Genomic DNA, 25541 nt, shown 5'->3' with positions numbered 1-25541 from the left:
TTTTTATACAGACAGCGGAGCAAAATGACAATCTGTTATCATCAGATGTAGAAATGAGATGGTAGTGTTACCACCATACAATGCCATTTCTGTTTACCGTGCAGACACACGAAAATAAAAGTAAAGAAAAATCAAATCTTCAGCAGCTTTTTAACAGAATAATTAAGAAGAAAATCACACTTAATTGAGGGAAGGCGATGAAATAAATTTTCGTGCTGATGCAGTGAGAGGGAAACAGCTTGCTGATGCCTGATTTGATTGGATTTGTTATTGTCATATGTACCTAAGTACTGTGAAAAAAAATTATTTTGCTTTCAGTGCAGGCAGCTCATAACATACAAAGATCATAGGGCGATTGAACAGAGCGAATAATACAAAACTATGGTTGCATAGTAGGTGCACAAAAAATAAGATCAACATTAGATATTGTTAAGTAATGAACTGTTCTGGGGTTTAACAGCAAGTACAGATCGGAGAGCACGCAAACAGACAAGGATAAAACTGGACAGATTATTGTTGAGGTAAGTTGAACTAATTTTGCAGTGTTTTCTTCAGAATCATGTTCCAGAATTTCAGGTAGATAATAGTGATAAATCCAGGACCATTGAAAAAGAAATGGAGAAAGGAAAGTATGCAATAAATGGACAAATTATAAAATATTTCCTGATAGCACTTCGAGAGCTCAAATAACGGCCAGAGACATAAATTGTTAAATAGCATCTTATCGAACAAGTCAGCAACTCCAATGGTTCCACGAGCCTTCAGTATTTAGAACAGCAAACTATCAGAGCTGAAGAATTGACTACATTTCCTGAGTACAGGAGATTGCACAAATACCTTTCTCATTCTCATAAGAGAGATAACATCACACCCTGTGGTTCTGCGATGGAAGAGAAACAACATGGGGAGATCGCAGTCTTTTTTTTTTTTGCTTTTTCAGTTTTCACCATTTAAAGCAACTTGTGATTGCAGTGAAGGGACCCATCAGCAGCTTTTTCATCTCTTCGCGAAACCTGGTCTGGGACACTGCATAAAGGAAGATGTTGTTGCAGGAACTAAATATTTGAAGCATGTTGGTCGTTTCTTGAAGAATGATATTAGGATCACTGAAGTCTAGGCCGTTGAAATATCCTTCACCTTTCACCTGTACGTAAAGGTAGCGGACAACATAAGTGGACCAAAGGAGGAGGAAACTGAGAGAGATGGCAAACAGCAAGACAATGGACTTCTTGCGATTGGCCATCTCTGGGTCCACACGTTTACCTTCACCCCAAAGTCTTTTGCGGGCTTTGCTAGACTCTAAGATATGAACTACAGTTAACGTGTTGAGAAGCAGAATTAGAATGAATGGGAGAAGCGGTGTTAAAACCTGGTCCAGCTTGTCGTAAACCTGCCAGAAGGGCGAAGTATAGTAGACTGGTTTAATGTTACAGAACTAGGGCACGCCATCTACGGTGTACAGCGGCTGGGAGACTAAGCAGAAAGGAAGATTCTTGACGCAGCTCATAGAGGAGATCATTCCTATGACCACGGATGCAGTTTTCTTGGTACAGTATCTGGTATTCAGCTTCTGACAGTTGATGGCCACAAATCGATCGATGGTGAAGGCCACTGTCAGCCAGACAGAACCATCTCGCGTAGCATAGACGAGCACACTGGTAATGGTACACGCTGGTGTGGTGGACAGGGCACTGTTTCTGAAGTAAATGCCAACAATTCGGTTGAGGACACAGCCAGCCATGATGACAAGGAAGTCAGCCACTGCGATTGCCACCAGGTAGAATGTGATGCAAAGGGAGAGTCCGCATTGTCTTTGGCACAACACCACGATTGCCAACAAGTTGGCTATAAAGGCAATGGGGATAGATATGTTACCAAATGAATTTCAAACACCAGTTAATTACCCCACCTACTCTGCTGCTGAAAACTTTCTGTCCACATCCGCGTCCATCCTTTTACTACCTTCTGATTCCAACTGTTCAAAAACTCTTGTTTTTTTCCTTCTGCATTCAGTCCTGAATTAAACATTTGTAAATACAGCAGTCACTCCAGTTAGTCACAATGCAAACTCAGTTCTCTGCCCACTGAGTCAAACCTGTGTCAAGGTATCAAGCTTAATCTCACTCAAAATATAGTTTTCCTGTCCAAGTCTCTATTAATACCATCAAAGTTTTCTTTGCGGCGATACATTAATTTTCCGTCCAGCAATGCTGTGTTTTAACAGTCCCACGTTTTGAATTTTCAGTAATCTCCATAGTCTCGCTCTTCCCATCCCAGAAGCCTTAATTTACCTGCAATTCCGGAACCTCGTGTTTTCTTCCTATTAATCAACCTATCAGTGAAATTATACAGTTTCTGATGCGGTAACCTTTGGAAGTATTCCCCTGCGCGACACCTCAATAGTTATGTTTTTCTTCCGTTCTTTAGTTTGCACCTTATAATCGAACTTCTTGTTCATGGCATTCCAGCGTCTCTACTTCGCCAGCATTTATTATGTCATTCCTTATCGCCCTCCAAATGAATGGCTTTCTCGGCTATTTTGAATGGTAGCTAACCACCTACCAGTTTGCTGCTATCTGCTGTCACATGTAGACCAGAACAGGTTATGATAGCAACTTCCGTTCTCTAAAGAACATTAGTGAATAATATGGGTATTTACGATAATCAACAATGATTACGTGGTTGTTTTCTTTTTAACGTCACATTTTTGAATGAAATTCAAATGCGGTCAAATATCTCCTAATGACGACAATGGAACTCATAACAAATTAAAACCTTGCATCTACACTCATCACTTTCATACAATTCCACAAATAATTTCTATAATGATATTAATAATGGGACTGCAAGTTAGAAACTTATTGGCTTGTAATCATTATATCCTTCCAGCAGTGGAAATTGCAGTGATAACTGAATGTATATGTATGTTATAATTCATGAAACAATTGCATTTTAAAAATACATTTTGATCCGTATTTTACGACCCTAAGATAATAATTATTCTACAAAAGAATAAAAGCTCCTGGTGTGTAAGTTACTACTCTAGAATTTAGCTTGACATTTAACAATAGTGCAATTTAATAATCATGCCAAGTCATGAATTCCAATTTATGTTTCAACGATGTAACAAATGATATTTCTATAAATGTGCTTCTCAATAAATTAGTTAATATCTTGCACTGTTCCATAATGAAATTGCAATTTCTGCTGTATATTTTACCATAACACGGTATAATATATAATGAACCTATGCAAGCTGCAGGGAAACCCTGGGCCCTAACATTCATAGAGTGTTGAAAGGTAAACAACAAAACATCCCAGGTCAAAAGGTAAGATACACTATTTTTGGTGATTTAAGAAATAAATGATAACTTATTGGAGATCCAAGGCTTACCAGGAACACCAATCAAAGCCAGAATTGGATAACAACCGGCAAAGAATGGGGCAACAACTGGCTCATGCATCGTCTTTCAGAAGCTAAAGACATTCGCGAAACTATAGATGCTATCTCTGTGACAAATTCAAATCGTCCCTTATTTATTTTGTGCGAGAGTCTCCAAAGGGACGATTCATGAACAGCAAGCACCTTATTTACGGTTCGATGAACAAACAAATTAACTAATGTCTCCATGCCTTCCTTTTATACATTGACAATGTTGATTACCTCATCTCACTATTTGACGAGCTGCTGAAATAAACTCTGCCGTACCACCTCACCATACTTTTGAATGTAACCACTGATTATATGTACTGAGCTGCGACTGCATCGTTATCTGAAAATTGTTTACCCCCTCATTGCCATTTCACAAATATGGTATGAATTTGAATTGCTAAATTAGTTCATGTATAATCTGGTTGGGAAATGTTTTAGTTCTTCGTGTTTTAATCAAACCAAAATGTGCCAATTGAAGAGAGAGAACAAAGAACAAAAGGAAGTATAGCACAGGAACAGGTGCTTCGGCCCTCTAAGGCTGTGTTGATCAGCATGCCCTAAGTAAACTAAAAAAAGAAACCCTATTCGATCCCTATTTCGTTATTCCCTGCCTATTCATGTAACCATCTAGATGCCTTTTAAATGTTGCCAACGCGCCTGCTTCTACCATCACTTCTGGCAGTGCGATCTTGCTCTTACCACTCTTTGCATGAAAAACTTCCCTCGCTCATCTCCCTTAAACTTTCCCCCTCTCACTTTGAATATGTGCCCCATTAAATAGCCTCTGAATATCTACCCTAACTATGCCTCTCATAATTTTGTAGACATTTATCAAATCTCCTCTCACCTGTCGTCTTTACAGTGTAAATGATCCCAGTCATGTTTAACCTTTCCTCATAGCCAATGCCCTCGAGATCTGGCAATATCTTGGTGAACTTTCTCTGCACTATGTCCAAAGCTTTCGCATTCCTCTGGTAGTGTGGCGTCCAAAACTGCACTCAATACTCCAAATGCAGTCAAACAAGCATTTTATGAAACTGCAGCATGATTTGCCAAGTCTTGTAATCCATGCCTTGCCAACGAAGGTAAGAATACCATATGTCTTCTTAATCACCTTGACCACCTGTGTTGCCACCTTTTGGGAACTGTGGACCTGGAAGCCCAGATCCGTCTGTATGTTAATGTTTCTAAGGGTTCCACTGTTTACAGTATAAATCACACCTACGTTTGATCTTCTAAAATGCATCGCCTCGCATTTGTCGTGATTCAGTTGCCATTTCTGTGCCCAAATCACCAAAATATCTATATCTTCTGGTATCCTTTCACAAGTGTTGTCACTATCAGCAACTCCACCAATCTTCGTGTCATCTGCAAATTTTTAAAACACCCACATTTTCCTCCAGATCAGTTATATATACTAAAAACAACAGAGGGCCTAAGAATGGTCCTTGTGGAACACCACTGGTTACCAGTCTCCATTCTGAAAACACCCTTCAGCTGATACTTTCTGTCTTCAATGACCAAGCCAGTTTTGTATCAAGTTAGCCAGCCACTCCAAGTCCTACATGATTTTAGTTTTTGTACCAAACTGCCATGTCAGAATTTCTCAAAACCCTTACTAAAGTCCGTATAAATTACATCCACGGCTCTTCCCTCACCAATTATCTCAGTCACCTTTTCAATGAATTCAACAAGTTTGGTGAGACATGCACTTCCGATACAAAACCATGCTTCCTGTCACTAACTAATCCATTTTCTTCCAAATGTGCATGTATCTTTTCCCTTAGTAACTTCTCCAAGAGCTTTCCCACGATATATGTCAGGCGCACCAGCCTATAATTTCCTGGAGTGTCCCTGCTTCCTTTCTTAAACAAGGGAACAACATTGGGTAATCTCAAGTGTAGAGGAAGTGAAGACATCTGCTACTGCCACAGTTATTTCTCGCTTTGACTCTCGCAGAAACTTGTGATAGATCCTATCTGGTCCTGGGGATTTGTCTACCTTAATAAAATTTAGGATACCCAAAAATTTCTCCTTCAATAGATTGACATTCGCTAGCGTATTCATAAACTCACCACTGACCTCAACATCAGTCATGTCATTCACCTTGATAAATACTGATACAAAGTGCTCATTAGAATGTCTTCCACTTCCAATTCCACTTCAAGCATAACTTCTCTCTTTTGTCCTTGAGAATACCTAAATTTTCCCTTGCTACCCTCTTTCTTCTAATGTATGAGTAAAAAGGCTTAGGATTCTCCTTGACCCTGTTTGCTAAAGACATTTCATGACCTCTTTTAGCCTTCAAAATTCCACGTTTAAGTTCTTTCCTGATTTATTTATATTCTTCAACGACTTCTTCCGTTTGTAGTTGCCGAGACATATTGTATGCTTCCTTTTTCCTTTTTAATAAACTTGCAATTTACCTTGTCATCGATGGTTCCTGAATCTTTATTCCTATCCTTCAGTCTTGCGGGGACATGTATGCCCTGTAATTTAGTCAATTTGTCTTTTAAAGTCTCCCAAATGCCAGACGTGGTTTTGCCCTCAAATTGCTCCAATTCACATTTCCAAGTTCCCGTCTATTTTGGGCGTAATTTTCTGTTGCCCAATTAGACATGATCCCCCGAGAGCCATTCTTGTCCTTGTTCGTGACTATTCGAAATCTTATGGAGTTATGGCCGCTAGCTCATTCTCTAATACCAAATCTAGTATGATCTATTATGGGATAATATTAGAGATGTAGGGTGTTAAGTGAAAGTATTGGTCACATGGAAACTGCAGAGATTTAATTTTGAAATCATAATGATTAATGCACGAAGGGCCTTCAGATGGTTGACTTTGTATTCGGAGTTTCCAGAACGGCGAGAGTTAACAAATGTCCTTGTTCAATATGAACAGAGAATTCATTAGGTCAACAAGCACCTAAAACATAGCTTAGAGTAAAACATTGTCTTATAGAACGCTTGTTCGGTTGGCAACTGAAAGATGGTCATTTTAATATGATGAAATGATGCAATGGTGCCCTGCAAACTGAGGAAACACCAACTGCAATGCGTTCAGTGGCAAGCCTAGTGTAATATTGTAATAGGCATATATCAGTGCAGCGACAATTAAGATAGGATCCAGTGCAATATGAACTCAGACATGCGGTGAATAACATGTTTTACAAAAGGAGCAACGGCACAATCAGTCAAAAAGAAACAGAAATTGTGTTCTGTATGATACGAAGAGAGGCATATCTATTCCAATTAATAACTGAGAATGACTTAGAGCAGTTCAGCAGTAATACAGACAGAGTCAACGTAAAATGTAATTAGTCCAATGCAGTAATAACCATAACAGCTCCGAGGATAATAGAATAGAATAGCACAAAACAGTATTAGCCAGACTGAGCAGTCCCCTCATTGTCTTGAATGGAGTTCAAACACTTAAACGAGTTTTGTGGGGTCTCTTACGATCATATTAAAGTGAAGGGCAACGTAGTAGAGAAATCGGAAAAGACAGCGATGGTAGAACTGAGACAAGAGTGAAATGAGTGAAGGCAGAAATAAGGTAGGGTGGGAGGAAGGAAGGTAAGAATGTAATGTATTAATAATGGTTAACCATAAAACCAGCCGGAATGGCAACCTCTTCCAACAGCCTTTCATTCTTTCAGTATTTGCAACAGGGATCTATCAGAGCTGGAGAATAGGCATAACATATCTGAAGTGCAACTCACATTATGATTCCACTGAGTAAGACAGTTTTACATGCTGTGGTGTAATTCCGATCGAAGAGAAACAATATGAAGAAAATCTTCAAATGTTAGTTTTCAACATTTTTCCTAACTTATAAACTGTGTTTCATCATTACCTTGAAGCCAAGATCAGGTTTGAATTCCTGATGTGTAGAACGAGAATCTTTCAAAGTCTCAGATCAGATAAAGCCCTGAGAACAATAGAGTCAATGTCCCAGCCTCTTGAAAAAAGGGGAAAATGCCTTCATTGTCTCTGCTCAGTCCAACAGTTCAACTTTCATTCTCCGCTGATTCCCGTTCCGAGGGAGCTTCTAAAGATTGTCAAAGCTGGAGGCTAGACTTTCTGAGACAACAAGGCGTAGAGCTGGATGAACACAGCAGGCCAAGCAGGCCAGAAGAAGGGTCGAGGCCCGAAACGTCAGCCTTCCTGCTCCTATGATGCTGTTTGGCCTGATGTGTTCATCCAGCTCTACGCCTTGTTGTCTCAGATTCTCCAGCATCTGCAGTTCCTACTATCTCGTCTAGACTTTCTGTTCATTTCATGTCCCAACTCACAGTAACAGTTCTGATTGTCTGGAGAAGTCGCTTGAGTTCCAACGAAAGATGCCTTTTTTTTCGGAGAAACTTCTATCTGGTGATGAAGAGCTGAAGTGAAGAAGTGGCACAAGTAGTTGGTATAAACGTGGCTACAAACAGCACTGCTAACTTCACCGGTTGTTTAGTGGCCGGGATTCAGTGCTTTCACTGTTGCGGTCCGGGTCCTCATCAGGGAAGGGAAATTTACGTGACTCTGTTAATGGTTAACGTTTATTAGAGTCTTCTCATGTTTAGAAGATGAAACATACTTTAGGCAACCAAGTTATCAAGACACGTAAAAAATGTTTTTCGAAAAGTATCATGGTTTTTGTACTACTTCCGCCAATGGAGCCCCTACAGGAGTACGTTAATATGCAGCAGGAGACAAATATGCGCTTTTTTCCCGATCCTGTGTAATGCTTTAATCTCTGATGTAAACCCCTCAGTGCAGAGTTTGCTTGGTTTTTGCTGTTGTTGCTGTTAAGAATTCCTAATCATTTTAACAGGTCCTACAAGAACGAAAAGTCCTTCTTCTGGGATGAGGAAATCAAAGCCAGGACGCAGTGCTGAAAGCACTGAAGCCTAACTACGAAACCACCAGGGAGCATGACATTCACACTCTCAACTGTTTTTAATGACATAGTTTCTCACCTTTACTTTTTATCTCAATTTCTTTTCACTGGAGATAAGTTTCTACTGTAACATGTTCGAGTAATTGAGTTTTTACAGCACGGTCAGAGGCCCTTCAGCCTATAATGTCAGTGCTGGTCATCAAACATCAGTCTATTCTAATGTCAGTTTCCAGCAGCTGGCTCATAACCATGTGTTTCTTTTGACATGCAAAGTGCCCAACTAAATATTTCTTCAATGTCTTGAGGGTTTAAGTGGAACACAAACAGTTCCTTTAGCGAATAACAGGAAACTTATTGTTTTCTGGAACATGAAATCCACACTTTCCACCTTGAAGGCAGTTCTGAAAACCCGAACTCTTTCTCTGAGCTGTTTCTTACTTTCCATAATATGTGGCTCAGGCTCAGAACTTTTCCTCTAATATCCCTTGGAAACGCATTGGGAAGCCATATTTTATATTGTGTCTATTAAAGAAATGTCATGTCTCTGCAGAAGAGAAGTTGACAGAGACAAAAGCTCCTCTTGCGTCTTTTTATACAGATATTTTTCTCCCTGAAGTTTTGATCTCGAACGACACACAAATGGGACCTAATCTCATTTTCACCCGTGGAAGGAAGCATATAGACAGATGCCACGAGAATAGCAAAGGCATCAGGAGGAACCAACTCTCAGAAAGCAAGGTTTTCACCCAATTGGCTCATTGTTGTTCCATTCCAGACTTCAAATTTCCTGAATTCTGATGTTCAATGGAAATAAAGGAATTCAGAGATTTGAGGCAGTATTTATCTTGAGTTTTTCACCATTACTTCTGTAGGGACCTGGTTCAAGTCAGATCGGTCAGTAACAGAGTCGGTAGGGTATAATCCCACACTTAAAGAAGCATAAACTTTACCACTCGGTCATGCTTGCAGGTTCCAGATCGAGCTATAGTAACCTGAGCTGCCAATGTCGTCAGAACTTTCTCGGAAAAGCTTTGGCAGTATATCACACTGAAGGGCAGCAGGATGATGGATTATACAGACAAACATCCAGTCAGTAGCTGTTCAGAGTCACAAATTCAGATTATTGAAATCACAACTTCATTTCAACACTGAGGTATTAAACTGGACCAATCGGCAAGGAATGGGTGCAGTTGGGTGATGCATTAGTTTTTGCTTGAATGTTAAATAGAGCTATAGTTTGAGAACATTGTTTGTCCTGTTTTTCATGGGATTGATCTCATTTCCAATCCTTCGTTGTCTTTCGCACGTATGGCTTTGGTATATCATCAACTTCAACTTTCACTCCTTATTGTGTTGGTCCTATCACAGCACCGTTCGTAAGTGATTGAATGGTTGACATGCTGTTAAAGTCACACACATGGACTTTTTCACACATACAAATTTGCTCACAAACTCAGAACAAGCGATACATATGTTCACACACGGAGAGATATGCTTATACACGCACAAACATGCTCCATTTCTCATGCATGCACGCACAGATATGTTTGCACACACACTGATATCGTGACATACTCACAGATACATGTGCACAAACAGACACGTGCTCACATAGAGTCAAAAAACAAAATTAGATATACACACAGACACACACACATACACACAGAGACACAGAGACACAGAGACACACATACACACACACACACACGCACGCACACACACACACACACACACAGACACACACTCTTTTGTGAAACTCTGCTCTATATATCATAAGAATGATGATGGGACAATTTTAGGGCGTGATGTTTGGACTATTGTATTCATGACGAAAGAGATAAAGCGTTTTATGTTTGAAAATGAACAGGTCTTTGATTCATGGGGCGTAACTTCAAAGTTTGCTCATGACATTAAAATTGCCCATACAGTAAACAGGGAAGAGAATGACAGTAGGCTTTAAGAGTTTAGAGACAGCCTGGTGAAATGGACAGACATATGGAAATAGAACTGAAATGTGTTGAAATGTGAAATGATTCTTTTTCGATGTTGCGTGAGGAGAGACGATATAAACTAAATGGTCGTCCATTTAAACGGATGTAGGAACAGAGAAGGACTTTATTTTAATTTCGATTACTTTATATAACTGTCTGATACTGTATGTGTCTGCGCCCCTTTTCCTGCGCCTTTGACCCCTCACACTTACGCCACACAGCACACCAATATGGTCCTGCCTCCCGTATACAAGTGAGATTGGACACATCATTGATTACAATTCTAATGACTAAATAATGGCTATAAGGCATGATTCTGTGTGCATGACTGTCACACAGTTGTTAGATTGGTTGTGGGACAGGTTTTGAAATTGTGGCACAAGTCCTTAGATGTCAGCGAGGTGGATATACAGGTCCAACAGGCATGTATGTCTCACTGGAGTTTCTTTTGTTCAAGTCAATTCTTCGTGGTTTGCTCTGCTAGTTGATTCGACAGTTCAACGTTCATCATATTACTGTGTATCCGGATTCTCAATTTAACCAGACAACGTAAAGACAGCACCCTTAGTTAATGAAAACAATGAACGAAGTGGGTCTTTCAGTTAACAGATATACTTTGAAGGACAAATTATGGAAACTACTTTGCAATTCCATTTTCATTCATTTTATTTTTATCAAATTAGTTTTCAAATTCGTCCACGAGAAGTAGGCATAACTATATTTGCATTTACTGCCTAGGTAACAATCAAGTCAAACACATCTCTGTGGGTCTGGAGTAACTGGAAGCCCAGATCTGATAATGACAGAAAGTTTCCTTCCCTGAAGAACATTAGTGGCCAGGTACTTTATTCTTAACAACAAAAGACAGTGCTTATTTGGTTACCATTAGACTAACTTTTGTTGTTTAATAAATTCAGATTTCACCATCTACCATTTAAACTCGCCTTCCTAGAATGTTGTTCATTCAATTGCATTACCATTACAGCATCGACCTGTTCTAGATTGCACGGGCTATTGTGGTGCAATTCAAACGGTGTACCCAACTCAGCAGACTGCACCATTGAATAAATAACTGAGTCACAGTTCCACTGTGCCAACATCAATTAATTTCCTCGCACTTCAAATGTACCTGAACATGCCATTGTTTAATTGTCATTAAGTGGTTTGCTGGGAATTTGATGAGATAGGGATTTATCATTGCACATACTGACCACAAAATGTGCATTTAGCAAAATTGTGACCTGCAGAAAATGTTGCCTGCATTGAGAGATATCTTGGTTTGACTTGATGTGGTCAAAATAATTGCTTATGATCATTGATTGATTGATTGATTGATTGTCATGTATATCAAAATACAATGAAAATCTTTGTTTATGGGCGGCATAGGCAGATCATAGTAAGAAAAGGATGTACAGATCAAAAAGACTTATACAGAGGCATGCAGGTTAAGTTGCACATGGCGTGCACTAGGTGAGATCATCGTTAGCAAAGTCAACGTTATTTGGGGCTAGACAGTCCATTCATCAGTCTGATGACGGCCGGGATGAAGCTGTTCCTGAACCTACTCGTGCGTGTGTTCAGGCGTCTGTATCTTCTGCCTGATGGAAGAGGTTGTAGGAGACCATTACCAGAGTGCGATGGGTCTTTGATGATTTTAGTAGCTTTTCCGTGGTAGCGAGCCGTGTCAATGGAGACCATGGATGGAAGGTTGGCTTCCATGATGGCCTGGAACGTGCACACCACTTTCTGTAGTTTCTTACGTTACTGGGCAGAGCAGTTGTCAAGACAGGCCATTTTGCACGTAGACAGTACGCTTTCAATGGTGCATCTGTAGAAGCTTGTGACGGACCTTATGCACATGCCAAATTTCGTGAGCCATCTGAGGAAGAAGAAGAGTTGTTGCGTCTTCTTTTATGTTGCATCAACATGAGATGTTCAAGACTGGTTGCCAATTATCATCACTGTAAGGAACTTATGTTTTTTCACCCTCTCAACATATAAGAGAGGCAGAGTCCATCCAGTCTCCATGCCAAGGATGAATATTTGAAAGAACAAGCTGGATAGATTGACGCCTGTACATTTGACCTAAAATTTGACCTTATGAAGCATTTATTCAACTAAAGTTTGAATTTTACTGGTGAATCTAGTTCCAGCTTCCAGTAACGTAGCAGATTCGAAATCAACATTAATTTGTTTAGAAAAAAAAAACAAAGGAATTACCATTTTCATAGATATCCTTTTTCGATCATAGAGTGGAAAACGGACTTCTGCAGTGCCAATTGTGGAAGTACTATCGATCCAGATCTAGAGAGAGGTCTCCTCATGTTTTATGGCATGAATTGACCTCGAAATCATTCAGAAGGCTGATATGGACCCCAGTGTCATTCAAAGAGATTACATATTTGATAGTGCCACAGTCCTTCAGTATTGGCTACCAGGATTTGTTTTGTAGGGTACAGCCCTGAATTATAAAGAGTTTATAATTCCAGTTTTGGAACGGGATTTAACCCCCCCCCCCACTTTATGATACATGTGAGCAAGATAAACTTCCAGGGAGTTATCCAGATAACGGAGAAACAGCAACAAGAGTTACAGGGGAATGAAGCTTGGACAGAGAGATGTGAACATTGTATTTATCTCACCATCTGAAGCTAGCAATGACAGTCACATTGGGTCGCAGCAGCTGTTTGTTTATCTCCATTAGGAACATTTTCTGGGTGACTACATAGATGAAGACGTTTTTACAGGAACTGAATACTGGGAACATATTCATCATCTCTGAAATGATGTACTGCCAATCATTGAAATCCAGATCACTGAAAAATACCTCATTCGGAATTCGCACGTGTAAGAAATGTCCAAAATAGTTGGCCCATGGGAGGAAGAAACGAGGAGAGATGCTGATGAGCAGGATAAATGATCTCTTGAGGTCGACCCTGAACCTCCTGACGCTTGGCTGGTTGCAATTACGTATTTGACAGTCAGGGCATTGAGAAGCAGAACAAGTAGCAATGGTAGAAATGGGGTAAATATTCGGTCCAGCCAGTGGTAGGCCTGACAGGCGGATGAGTTATCAAAAGTGGACCTGATGCCACAGAACTAGCTCACGCCATCCAGTACGTACAAGGGTTGGGAAATGAAGTAGAAAGAGAGCTTCGTGATGCAGCTGGGTAGACAAACTTCCTCTGAACAGCAATGCAGTTTTCTCAGTGAAGTTTCCTCAGGTTCTGGCAGCAGATGGCAACAAAACTGTAAATAATGAAAACCACCATCAGCCAGATGGACAATTCCGTGTGGCAAAGACCAGGACATTATTGATTCTACACGATGGAGTGATGGACAGGACACTTCCACGAAAATGCATTCCGCCGATCCTTTTGATGATGGTGACAGTGATGTTGACGAGGAAATCAGTCACTGCTATCGCCACCAGGAGATGATGCACCGGGAAAGTTCACATCGTTCCAGGGATAGAATGACAAACGTCAAAAAGTTGGCTTGCAGAAAGAAAAAGTGGCATTTCCGAGTTTACATCTAACACCAAGTATTTCCTCATCAAAATTAGAATGAAACGTACCATATTCCTCCCTTTGCCACGTCCTGATTCTGATTATTGCAAAGCTAAGGCAATTTGTCAGCATCCAGCATTGGATTAAACAATTGTCAGGGAGTCACTGCAATCAGTCTGTGACATAAACTGCTCTCTGGCCACTGTGTCAATTCTGTGTTCAAATGCTGCCTGTTAGCCCATCATAGACAACTGCTGACCAGTCACGTATTCGCATCAAGACCCATTCAATAACAAATCCTCTGTTAGCAGACCTACATTTACTCGTCATCTGGCAAGCTTTTATTTTCAATAATCCCTTCAATCGAATTTCTAAAAAAAAAAACTCGATAGACTCGAAATTCCCGTCCTTGATCATTTTGCAGTGATCACGAATTTTTGCAGATCTACAACTGCGCCATTTTGATCATGTCTGATATTAACTGCTCCACCAGCGGTGGCTGTGCCCTTGCCTACAGAGATTCCAATCTCTGAAATTTCGTCCGTTTATGGCACAGAATTTTCTTTTTTCTTTAGGATGTTCCTCTTATCCTGACTCTTTGATCAAAATTTTCGTCGAATATCTCCCAATATTTTATCTCGTTCGTTATCAGATTTATTGGCAATGCCGTTGTAAAACATCCCCACAACATGAAGGAGGTGGAATTTAGAAATGAGCAATAAAGTCTGATCTTCTAGGAGACATGTCGACATATGAATTAGCGGCAGAAGTGGATGATTTGGGCTTCAATCCTAACCAACCATTTTAAATAATCAAAGTTGATCAGTTTGTGTTTCAAATTTCTCAAGTCTTTCTATGTCTAAAGACGTTCGATTTACCGTATATGCAAATAGCTCATGTTATAGCTCATTCGTGGATTTAATGATCAATATTGCACTGAAGCAGACCCGTTGGTCCAACCAAACCATGCTGAACATAATCCTAAATTAAACTAGTCCCACCTGCCTGCTCCTGGCCTATATCTCTCCAACCATTTCGTATTCATGTACTTATCCAAATGTTGTTTAACCATTTTCATTCTGCGCACACCCATCATTTTCTTAGGAAGTTCATTCCACACACAAAACCTCCTCCCTGTAAAAAAAAACACGTCATTTTTTTAAAAGGCTTTCTCCTTTCACCATAAAATATGCCTCCGAGGTTTGAAATCCCCCATCCCAGGGAAAATGCAACTACTATTAATGCTATGAATACCTCTCATTATGTTATGACATTCTATAAGGTCGCCTCTCAGCCTCATACGCTCCACTGAAAAAAAGTCCCAGCCCAAGAATCTGTCTGCCTCTGCCTTAAAAACATTGAGTCTATCTGCCTCTGCCTTAAAAAACATTGAGTGACCTGCCTTCACTTATTTTCACGGCAGATTTCCATATTCGTGTAACTATCTAAAAGAGAAAAGGACTCTTCTCTGTCCTCAAATTGCGACTCTGCATTTCAACATGGAGCTCCTTAATTCTGGGTTCATGCCCAAGAGTAATTATCCTTAACACGTTCAACTTGTCAAGTCCATTCAAGATCTTGTACACTTCAATTAAGTTCCGTTCACTGTTCTGAAAGCTGGACACCAAGAGATCCCAGTAACGTAAAATAAATAATTATCCAAACTGTATAACCTTCTCCAATCCTTTCAGTTTTTATTTTATCTAAAAACTCCTGACTTGCACATTTTTAAATAATGATTCAACCTGTAATATCATCTGGTGTAGTGAAGTCCAAAGACGTACCTCCCTTGATTGAAGAAATTTCGCCAAATCTCAACCCAAGATCACCTCACCCTTGTTCTGACACTGATTTCCTGCTTCGTTATTTCCAATAAGGGAATTATCCTCCTTTTACGTACCCCGTTGAGCTCTGTCGCAATTCCAGTGTCTCAACAAGGTCACTTCACAATCTTCTAAATTCAAGGCAATGTTCGTCTTGTTTCATGAAACTATACTGATTTGACAACACTGCCATCTGAGAAATCAGTCTGGCAATGTTTATTGCACTCTTTTATTCCCAGTAAATGTTTTGGAACTGTACACAATGTTCCATGTCTGGATTCAACAAGATGCGATACAATTGTAGCAAGGTTTCTTCACTACCGCACATGTGTCATTTACAAATAAATGTCAACATACCATTTGACTTAATTTATTGTTGTTTCTGCACGATATCTTTCAGAATCCCGGTGAAAACTCACATTTCCATGTCCTTTTCGTTAGCAGTAAACTTCTAAATATTGAATTTGTGCTTGACATCCAAATATTTTAGACAGGTTTTGAACAGCTGGGGGTCAATCAGTGTTCCTCAATATATAGCCTCTAGTTATGCCGCCAACCCAAAGCAGACACATTTATTCTCAGTCTATTTATGTTCTGTCACTTAATTAATTTTGAATATGTTCTAGCATCCATGTTAATCCCCTATGTCCAAACATTATTTCCTAATCTCCTCAGCAAAATATTTCAGAAACTTTCTGAAAATCCACGAACACTGCATTCACCAGTTTCGCATGGACTTTTTTGATGGTTACATGTTCATGAAGCTCAAGTACGTTTGAAAGAACGATGTTTCGTTCACTAATCTATGCAACTATTCTCTTCATACTTTCCAGGTACAAGCGTTGGGACCATTTTTATCGGCTTCTTGGACATGTCTGCACCAGCAATGCTGTCTCACATGTAGCCGATTACCCTGATGGTCAACACTCCGGATAGTTACTTTGAAAAAAAAAAACGCATTTGTCTTGGATTGATGACCTCTTCTCCGGGCAACTGTGCGCAGGAAAAAGATGCAAATTCACGAGCGACTGCAGAATCCGCACGTGTCACACCGCACTAAGGTAACACACTGGAATCATCAGCATGTTCAAATATTTAGCAAGGTATGCAAAATTCCCAATTTCATTGTATTTTCGACCAGGCCAGTAGAAAACATAGCCAGGTGTCTGTATATAGCAAGAATAATTGTTACTTGTGAATAACGTAATCCTAGATGCAAGTGCATAAATACAGACTGTCGTCATACTACTCTACTGCTTAGAAGTCTAAAGCCCTTACAAGCTTTCCCACGCACATTCAAACAGACAGGCATGGACAAAACAAAAATAAATTACGTGTGTAAAAAAAAGGGGAATGAGGTTTAGAGTCCCCATCGACATTATTCGCTGGGATGATGCTTTTGCTTGTCAGAACTTTCTGTACTTCAATCTCGATTCTCTGGGTGCTTTACTCACCCTTACCGGAGGCATGGAGCAACTGTTGCACAATTCGCAAAATTTCACAATAACTGCTTAAAAAAAAACGCAAGTTATGATACCTGGTAAGAAAAATATAAACCGCGTTTCTTTGGTCTTTAGATTTTTGCTTACTATTGAAAGAGTGAGATGGAGGAAAATCACCGTTATCCTGGCAATATCGTCAAATTAACTCAGAAATAATAACAACTGCAGATGTTTGAGTCAGAGATAGCATAGTATGGAGCTCGAGGAACACAGCAGGCCAGACAGCATCAGAGGAGCTGGAAAGTTGACGTTTCGACTCGGGACCCTTCTTCAGAAATGGGCTCCAACCGGAAACCTCAACGTTCGTCATATTAAGAAGCAGCTCAGCTACCCAGGAACTAATCACGTGGTTGTGCGCCTGCCGTTGACTTTTTGTCAATGACAACTGATCACCATTTCAGAATCTGGTCAACAACTTATGGTAGGTAGAATTTCGATTTGTACACATTCCCTGCTGCAACCCAACTCAATTATCTTCCCCCATTGTTTGAACAAAGCAGAAGTGTAACCGTCACTTACAATAAGTGACGATAATCTGCTATTATTAAGTGCAACAAACCCTTCGGCATCATTGTTTTTAAAACATCCCTTTTCTTCAATTTATTCCACATTTAGAAATACACAATACCTAAATGTATGACGTTAATTACAAGTGTTAATCCTTTCTGTGCAAACATGACTGGAACTCTCCTTCTTGGTTGTTATTGTAAATTCCTGATCGGCTTAATTTAACACGTTCTTTTGAATTATCCAGTATTACAGTGAATTACTTATTGCAGAGACATGATCAGTTTGCCTGCAAAGGAGCGCATTGGTCACAAAGCAGTCTGGAGAGGCGCACTTAGTCCGGGACTGACAGAGATAATGTATATCAAATTCAGACTTCATGCAAATAGCATTCAGTAAGCCTGTACGCGCTTCTATTTGACAAAGTTTGCGAAAACAAATGTTTCTAATAATTTCATAATCAGAATCGAAATTATACTTTCAATCTTTCACGTAGATTTGTCTCAGCAAGATACCATGTCTCAGATTCGGTGTGAAATAGTCTTGAAAACGGATCAAACTTTCAAACACAACTTAGCAATTTGAAAACAGTTGCATGGTATGATCTGTATTGGTGCCGAAAGTCTCCTGATATTCCGCCAGAGGTGATCGCCTGGAGAAGTGGCAGTGGCCGTGGAGGAAAAGTGAAAAATATTGGCAATCACTTCTCTTCTGAAATAAACACATCATCAAAACCGTCTGCTCTAACTATCACTGTTCTTCAGTTGAGTAACACGACATTCTACATTTGTGGATAAGAACCGAAAAAAAAACAAACAAACTGTAGATGCTGTGAATCAGGAACAAAAACAAAAATAAAACAGAGTTCTGAGGAAGGGTCACCAGAGCCGAAACGTTAACTCTTTTTTACCTTAACAGATGCTACCAGACTTGTTGGGCTTTCCCAGCAACTTTGTTTTTGTACATTTGTGGATTCGTCCAATTTCATCGAGACTGTGATTTAATTCAAATTTGCACTCATACAAAAGAAAACTGTCTGTGGTCTGTTTTGATAGAGGCGGAGTTTGATTTTGCTCGATTAAGGTTTCAGCACAGAATGTAATCCCTGTCATCTAAATCATACATTCATGCAAACGAAGAAGCATTGATGTTATTTAAGCTTATTTTTGGAAGTTCCAGACAATTAGCTTCCCTGCTTTGACTTATCCTGAAGCAAGGAATGTAATTGTCCATTCAGTTTCTAATTCAATAGTTTAATTCTAGGTATCTTTGATTCTGTTTAGACCAACTATTGGTTTTTTAGCGGAGCTTTCCATATCACATTAGCTTGTGGGTTAAAGAAAAGAAAGATCTCCTATTCTTCCCTCTCATTTTCTCTCTGTTAGTCTTCCATCAGTGAATATGCTTTGAGGAGTTTTTTTTTCTGCCAATAGAAGGACTTTGGCCGTCTTTGCTGCATAAAGTACATCACAGTTTTATGCACTGAATCCCCTTTAAGCCGCCTTGGTCAAATGGAAAAGATCTTTGCTTCTCCAGTCGCTCCATTTGATACATAACGAGTCTCTTTGATTTTATTGCTATCTCTTCTCCCTCCTTTTGAATCCTAATATCCTCTTCAATTTGTTGAGCCCAGAATGTGATATGTTGATTAAGATGAAGCTGAAACAGATTTATCTTACTCTTTCTTGGTGTGTCAGCACCTCTGGCAAGGCTAACATTTATCACCAGCAGAGAATAGTGAGCTATGTAGAAATAAATAACATGTCGGTCAATATAAAAGAGTAGTTCAGAATTGGTTCTGAAGAAGAGTCACTGTGCTTGAAAAGTTAATTCTGCCTTCTCTTCATAGATGTTGTCTACTGAGATTCTCTAGCAATTTCTGTTTTTGCTTCAGATCATCAGCATCCACAGGTCTTTGTTTTACTTTATTGTTTCTTTAGCATAATGTTTAATACCCCATTGAGAATAGTATTTTTAACGCCATATCCGTACCTCGATTTTGCACCTCTCTCTTTCCCGTGAACAGTGAAGTAATAAAAACTTGAATTTCCATAGAGACTTTCAAGGCACTTAAAGGTACAGAAGGCTTTGATGTATAGTCACTGCCTTAATGTAGGAAACCAGGAAGCCAATTTACGCACAACTGATGCCACAACTTGAAAATGAAAATCTGGTTAAGTGATGTTGTGTGGAATCCTACTAATATTGAGTTGTGACATAGTTCAGAAAACAACTTTATATATTATCAAAACTTTTAATTCCACCCATTGCTTACAGAGATGGAAGGTCAAGAGCACATTTGAATTGATTATCTGATGTAACTCCCATGTTAGCAAAGATCAGGTGGTGAGTAGTTTGTCTCCTATTATCATGTTAACCATGATTTATGCCGCTGGTGCTATAGATCACACACTCTGTTGTTGGTGAGGTGCTTATGCTGAAAGGATATTGCTCTTCATCTTTTTGGCTCGAATATTCAGTCCTTACTTAGCCCGACAAGGAAATGGAGTCTATGCTTTAAGATCCAAACAACATCACACTGAGTTACTGGGAAAATGTGATTTATTTGAATTGTTCGACAACCTCAAAGTCGAGTCGAACAGACAAAAGCAACTGCCCTTTTGGGACATCAAACTCTTTGCCACTTTTGGTAAATATGCAAGACCCATCCTGTCAAGGTTCGTGTAAAAGAATGAGAACACAGTGTGTTCTTCTCTTCAGCCGTGGGAGACCAAAACAAAATCGTCCTATATCTTACATCTAACATCCTGACTCCTCATCATGTATAATTGTTTGAAACCATTACAATCACTTATGTGATATGCATATTCTGATAAGCATCTTTTTTTCAAAAAACCTGCCATTTACTGTGAAGAAATCTCCATTGAGCTCTCTGTCTCGAACTCAGCCTCTGTTTGCTCACGATACTCTTTGGTTCTCTCCGTTCTCTTTCTTGCCTCCATATCACATTATTTTTCAACTCCCCTTCGTATTCCAATGGTTTACCATCACCGAGTCACCGACTACCAAGATTCTGGAATTTACCCTTAACCAGAAACTTAATTGTTTTAATTAAATAACTACAATGGCTAGAAAAGCAATTTGGAAAATTTGCATTGAAACTCAACATTGAAGCCTGTCCACCAGAAACAAGACAAAGGTCAGGCGCATGATGGGATTCTGTTCAGTTATCTGGTTGAGTTCAAATTAAACAACGCCCAAGGATAGCTTTAAAGCTATAATCGATGGGTGTCCGATCCACCACATTTAACTTTCAACTGCTCAGCACTGGACGCAGAGCAACAACAAACCATGCAATCTGCAACATCCGATGTAAAGACTCGGAGAGACGTTTCAACGTACGTTTCGACTGACGACGATTCACCGAGATAGTGGAAGGAGCTAATATAGGACAATACTATGTGCTTGTTCTCCTCCAGCTTCCTGACTTGTAGTTTGCTGTTACTTCTTCACTGGCTCTGGATTAAATTCTGCATCCTTCTTCTTAACATCACTGTCAGTGTGGCTACCCTATGGACTGCAGTGATTCATTAAAGCAAGAGGTATCTAGGTAAGGGAAGAATGATAGGAAACACATGAAGAATGTGCACAAAATTCCTGTGATAGAAGACGGGAACCATCACTTGAGAAATAAAATGTACGAAAAAGCGGGAAGCAGACAGTGACATAATGCACTAAGAAATTGTTTTGCTTTACTCTTGGCATTTAAGCATTTTTGGAAAGACCAACAGTTATTTGAAATTTATTGTAGCTCTTTATAAAATGTTTATGTTATTCCTGCTTTAAGCACCAAAGTCTGCTTGACGAAGATACCACCAGAGATGTCATAGTTGCTGAATTACACACAGTCGAACGATGAACGAGAGTTGTTTGGAGTCCACGTCGAGAGTGATTGTCAATTTGATGAAAGTCATTCATGTCCTCTTTCTCCCATGCCGTTTCTGCCAATGTTCTTAGAAAGTTGAAGGTGGGTGGTACTACCGCAAAAAACCTGACTTGAGTTTCTGGAAGCTGAGACTATTGGCCAAAAACAATGAGATCAATCTTAATTTTTGTCAAGAATGATTTTAACCACTAGATTACTTGCCTCTTGGTGTTCACTGAATTTTCCTGACCCACGGGAGCAAACGCAGCCTTGAGTTAAGAGTAATCACGTCAAACACGGGCAGTTTATTTCACTTCATTTTTGACAATTAGCTTGTTTTTAACACCTTTCTAACAAAATTCCTGTAAAGTTTAGAACTGGATGATTCTGGCAAGAGCTTAGCTGATAATGGCTAAGTATGTTAGAAAGCAATAAGTGTCACTTCATGGAACAAACTAAAGTTCCTTCTGTATTTTATTGTTGAAAGATTATGGATCAAATGAACAGTATTTGTGCACTTTCATATTTCGCACTTTCCAAAACTGGAACCTGAGAAATAAGATTCACATGTAATTTTCACAGGGGAAAATCTACAATATACGTCATCAAAAACGGGATGAAACTTCTTGAGATGGCAAAGAGTAAGACATTTGACTTTTTTTCCGACTGCCCATCTCTGGGTCACTCTGATTCTCCCCACTTTTATTGCTGGCCCGGAGTTGCCAGCAGGTATACTGAATGCTGGATGTCGCTGACAGTCAAAACATTGAGCAGGAAAACAAGAAGGAAACTCACACCCGGAAGAAAAGCATGTGCAAACCAGTCATAGGCAGTCCATGCGAGTATAGTATAGAAGTTTCATTTTCCGTTACAAAACCATGGCACCTTGTTAACTATATAGAGTGGTTAATACGCCTTTAAACGTCTGAAAAAAAAGTCTATCGAATCTTATGACCAGAGAGATCATTTTCTGGGTTCAATATTTTGTTTTCAGATAACAAGTGATGCATGTAGAGAGACCACATCTCCTCCGGCAGAGTATCATGATCGTCGCCAAATTTACTGAGAAGGGCAAAGGAGAAACGATTTCCTTAGCAGACACATGATTGTACAAGGTTTGATATCGGGTTGCATTTCGGGCAGGGAACCGAAGCAATTATTTTTTCACCTCGAATGACACCTCAGTTTCGCCAATGATAGTGCCAACTTGCGTTTATGTACCACCTTCAACCTAAATGTCACAAGAGGCTTCAGATACAATTCATAAGATAACTTCTGATGCTGACACACATACGGTAAATTGCATTTTTTCAGAAAAATGTCACACTTGGTACAACATATTCTTTTCAAGTAAACTACAAGTATAGTTTTAAAAAACATCAAGATAATATTGATATCGAATAGAGTCCAGCTTCATGAACATCGACTTATCTGCACAATTATTTCCATATTCTTGGTGCCATCAAATCAAAATTAAATTTTATTTATTCATATTTCGGACGCAGTCGTCATTGAAGGGCCAATTATTTTTTGATTTTTTTTTATCCATCGGAAAATGGCGGTGAACAAAATTTTTATACTTAAATCAATGTTAGGAAAGTTCAGAGGAACATGACAATTCATCTACCAGGATGTAGACTGACGCAAAATGGAAAGTTAAAATAACTCCAGAGGATCATCGAGCTGCTAACTCAATAGAGAGATGACTGGTGGTGGTTTAAGCTAAGGGTCACCTCACCTTAGGCGACTGAAGTAGAATAGTTTCCCGAAATAACTTCAGTAAAACAGTTGGAATTTCTGAGATAATCCGAAATCCAAGATTACTTTCGATACTGGTAAGAGGTTTGAAATTCAGAGTTATTTATTTAAGAAACATAATTTGCGGAATTTAAACTCATGTCAAAGTCCTCTGCAATATCAATCTAGCAACAAAACCAGATGCCTTCATTCAACTGATCTATACTAAACTATAATTTCCTACGCTAAGGCTTACATTTCCAACCATGAACTCTGAGGGAGCTGAGGGCTGCACGTTGACGTCTCTCCGCCCACCGCCTCCACAGGCAGCAGCTCCAGAGGAGACAATAGCACCCAGCCCTGCCGAGTCTTCACCATTCCCCCAGACTTCCCCCTTACTGAGGACGAGCGGTCAGTCCTCAATAAAGGGCTCACCTTCGTCCCCCTCCACCCACACATCAACGAATACCGCTCACGCTTGGACGTTGAACAGTTTTTATGCCGCCTACACCTCCGCGCTTACTTCTTTAACCGTGAGCATAACCCTCCCGCAGCTGACCCCTTCTCCCGCCTCCAACACACCCCCTCCTACTGGACACCACCCCAAGGCCTCCTACACTGCTTTGACCTCTTCATCTCCAACTGTGGTCGTGACATCAATCGCCTCAACCTCTCCACCCCTTTCACCCAATCCAACCTCTCCCCCACGGAACGTACAGCGCTCCACTCCCTCCGCTCCAATCCCAACCTCATCATAAAACCCGCAGACAAGGGAGATGCAGTTGAAGTATGGTGCACTGAACTCTACATCGCCAAGGCCAGGCGCCAACTCTCCGACACCTCCTCCGACCTCTCCCTGGATCATGACCCCACCCCCGACCACAAAACCATCATCTCCCGAAGCATCCACACCTCAAGTGACCGCCCACCCACAGCCTCGAACCTTGTCGTTCCCCAACCCCGCACTGCCCGCTTCTATCTTCTTTCCAAAATCCACAAACCTGACTGCCCTAGTCGACCCATTGTCTCCGCCTGCTCCTGCACCACCGAACTTATCTCCACCTATCTCGACTCCATTTTCTCCCCGTTGGTCCAGAAACTCCCTACCTACATCCGTGACACAACGCACACCCTCCACCTCCTCCAAAACTTCCAATTCCCTGGTCCCTAACACCTCATCTTTACCATGGATGTCCAGTCCCTATACACCTGCCTTCCCCATGCAGATGGCCTAAAGGCCCTCCGCTTCTTCCTGTCCCGCAGGCTCCGACCAGTTCCCCCTCCACTGACACCCTCATCCGCTTAGCCAAACTCGTCCCTCCCCCTTAACAACATCCCTTTCAATTCCTCCCACTTCCTACAGACAAAAGGGGTGGCCATGGGTACCCGCACGGGCCCAAGCTATGCCTGCCTCTTTGTAGGTTACGTGGAGCAATCTCTCTTCCATAGCTACACTGGCCCTAAACCCCACCTCATCCTCCATTACATTGATGACTGTATCGGTGCCGCCTCGTGCTCCCACGAGGAGCTCAAACAGTTCATCCACTTCACCAACACGTTCCATCCCAACCTTAAGTTCACCTGGACCATCTCTGATAACTCTCACTCCTTCCTGGACCTCTCTGTTTTCATCTCTGGCAACCACCTGGAAACCGATATCCATTTCAATCCCACTGACTCCCAAAGCTACCTAGAATACACCTCCTCCCATCCACCTTCCTGCAAAAATGCCATCTCCTATTCCCAATTCCTTCGCCTCCGCCGCATCTGCTCCCAGGATGAGGCATTCCACTCCAGAACATCTCAGATATCCTCATTTTTCAAGGACCGCAACTTCCCCCACTCAGTGGTCGAGAACACCCACGAACATGTCTCCCGCATTTCCCACAAATCAGACCTGACAGCCCCTCCCAGCTATAACAACCAAAACAGAATCTCCTTCGTCCTCACGTACCTCCCCACCAACCTCCGGATCCAACGCATCATCCTCCGACACTTCCGCCATCTGCACCACCACCAAAGTCATTTTCCCCTCCCCACCCTTACCTGCTTTCTGGAGGGACCACTCTCTCCGTGACTCTCTTGTCTGCTCCACACTCCCCTCCAGCCCCACCACACCCAGCACTTTTGCCTGCAACCGCAGGAAGTGCTAAAACTGTCCCCATCACCCCCACCCCCACACCCATCCCTGGCCCAAAGAAGACTTTCTACATCAAGCAGATGTTCATCTGCACATCTGCTAACGTGGTATACTGTATCCACTGTT

At 40.7% G+C, this 25541-nt stretch overlaps 1 pseudogene and 1 gene segment (V, D, J or C); both read right to left on the bottom strand.

Annotated features, from left to right (window-relative positions):
* Positions 1-943: 943 nt before the first annotated feature.
* LOC125487480 lies at positions 944-3464 on the bottom strand (annotated as a pseudogene).
* Positions 3465-9277: 5813 nt separating this feature from the next.
* Positions 9278-25541, bottom strand: part of LOC109914948 — a 23176-nt gene continuing 6912 nt past the window's right edge. The window contains 1 exon segment of the V gene segment in view: positions 9278-9417. Within this exon segment, the coding sequence occupies positions 9278-9417 (140 nt within the window).

Source organism: Rhincodon typus, chromosome 42 (assembly GCF_021869965.1).
Source record: "Rhincodon typus isolate 14 chromosome 42, sRhiTyp1.1, whole genome shotgun sequence".
Taxonomy (NCBI): domain Eukaryota; kingdom Metazoa; phylum Chordata; class Chondrichthyes; order Orectolobiformes; family Rhincodontidae; genus Rhincodon; species Rhincodon typus.
The sequence above is the reverse complement of the archived record's forward strand: the minus strand, read 5'-3'. Positions and strand labels throughout refer to the sequence as shown.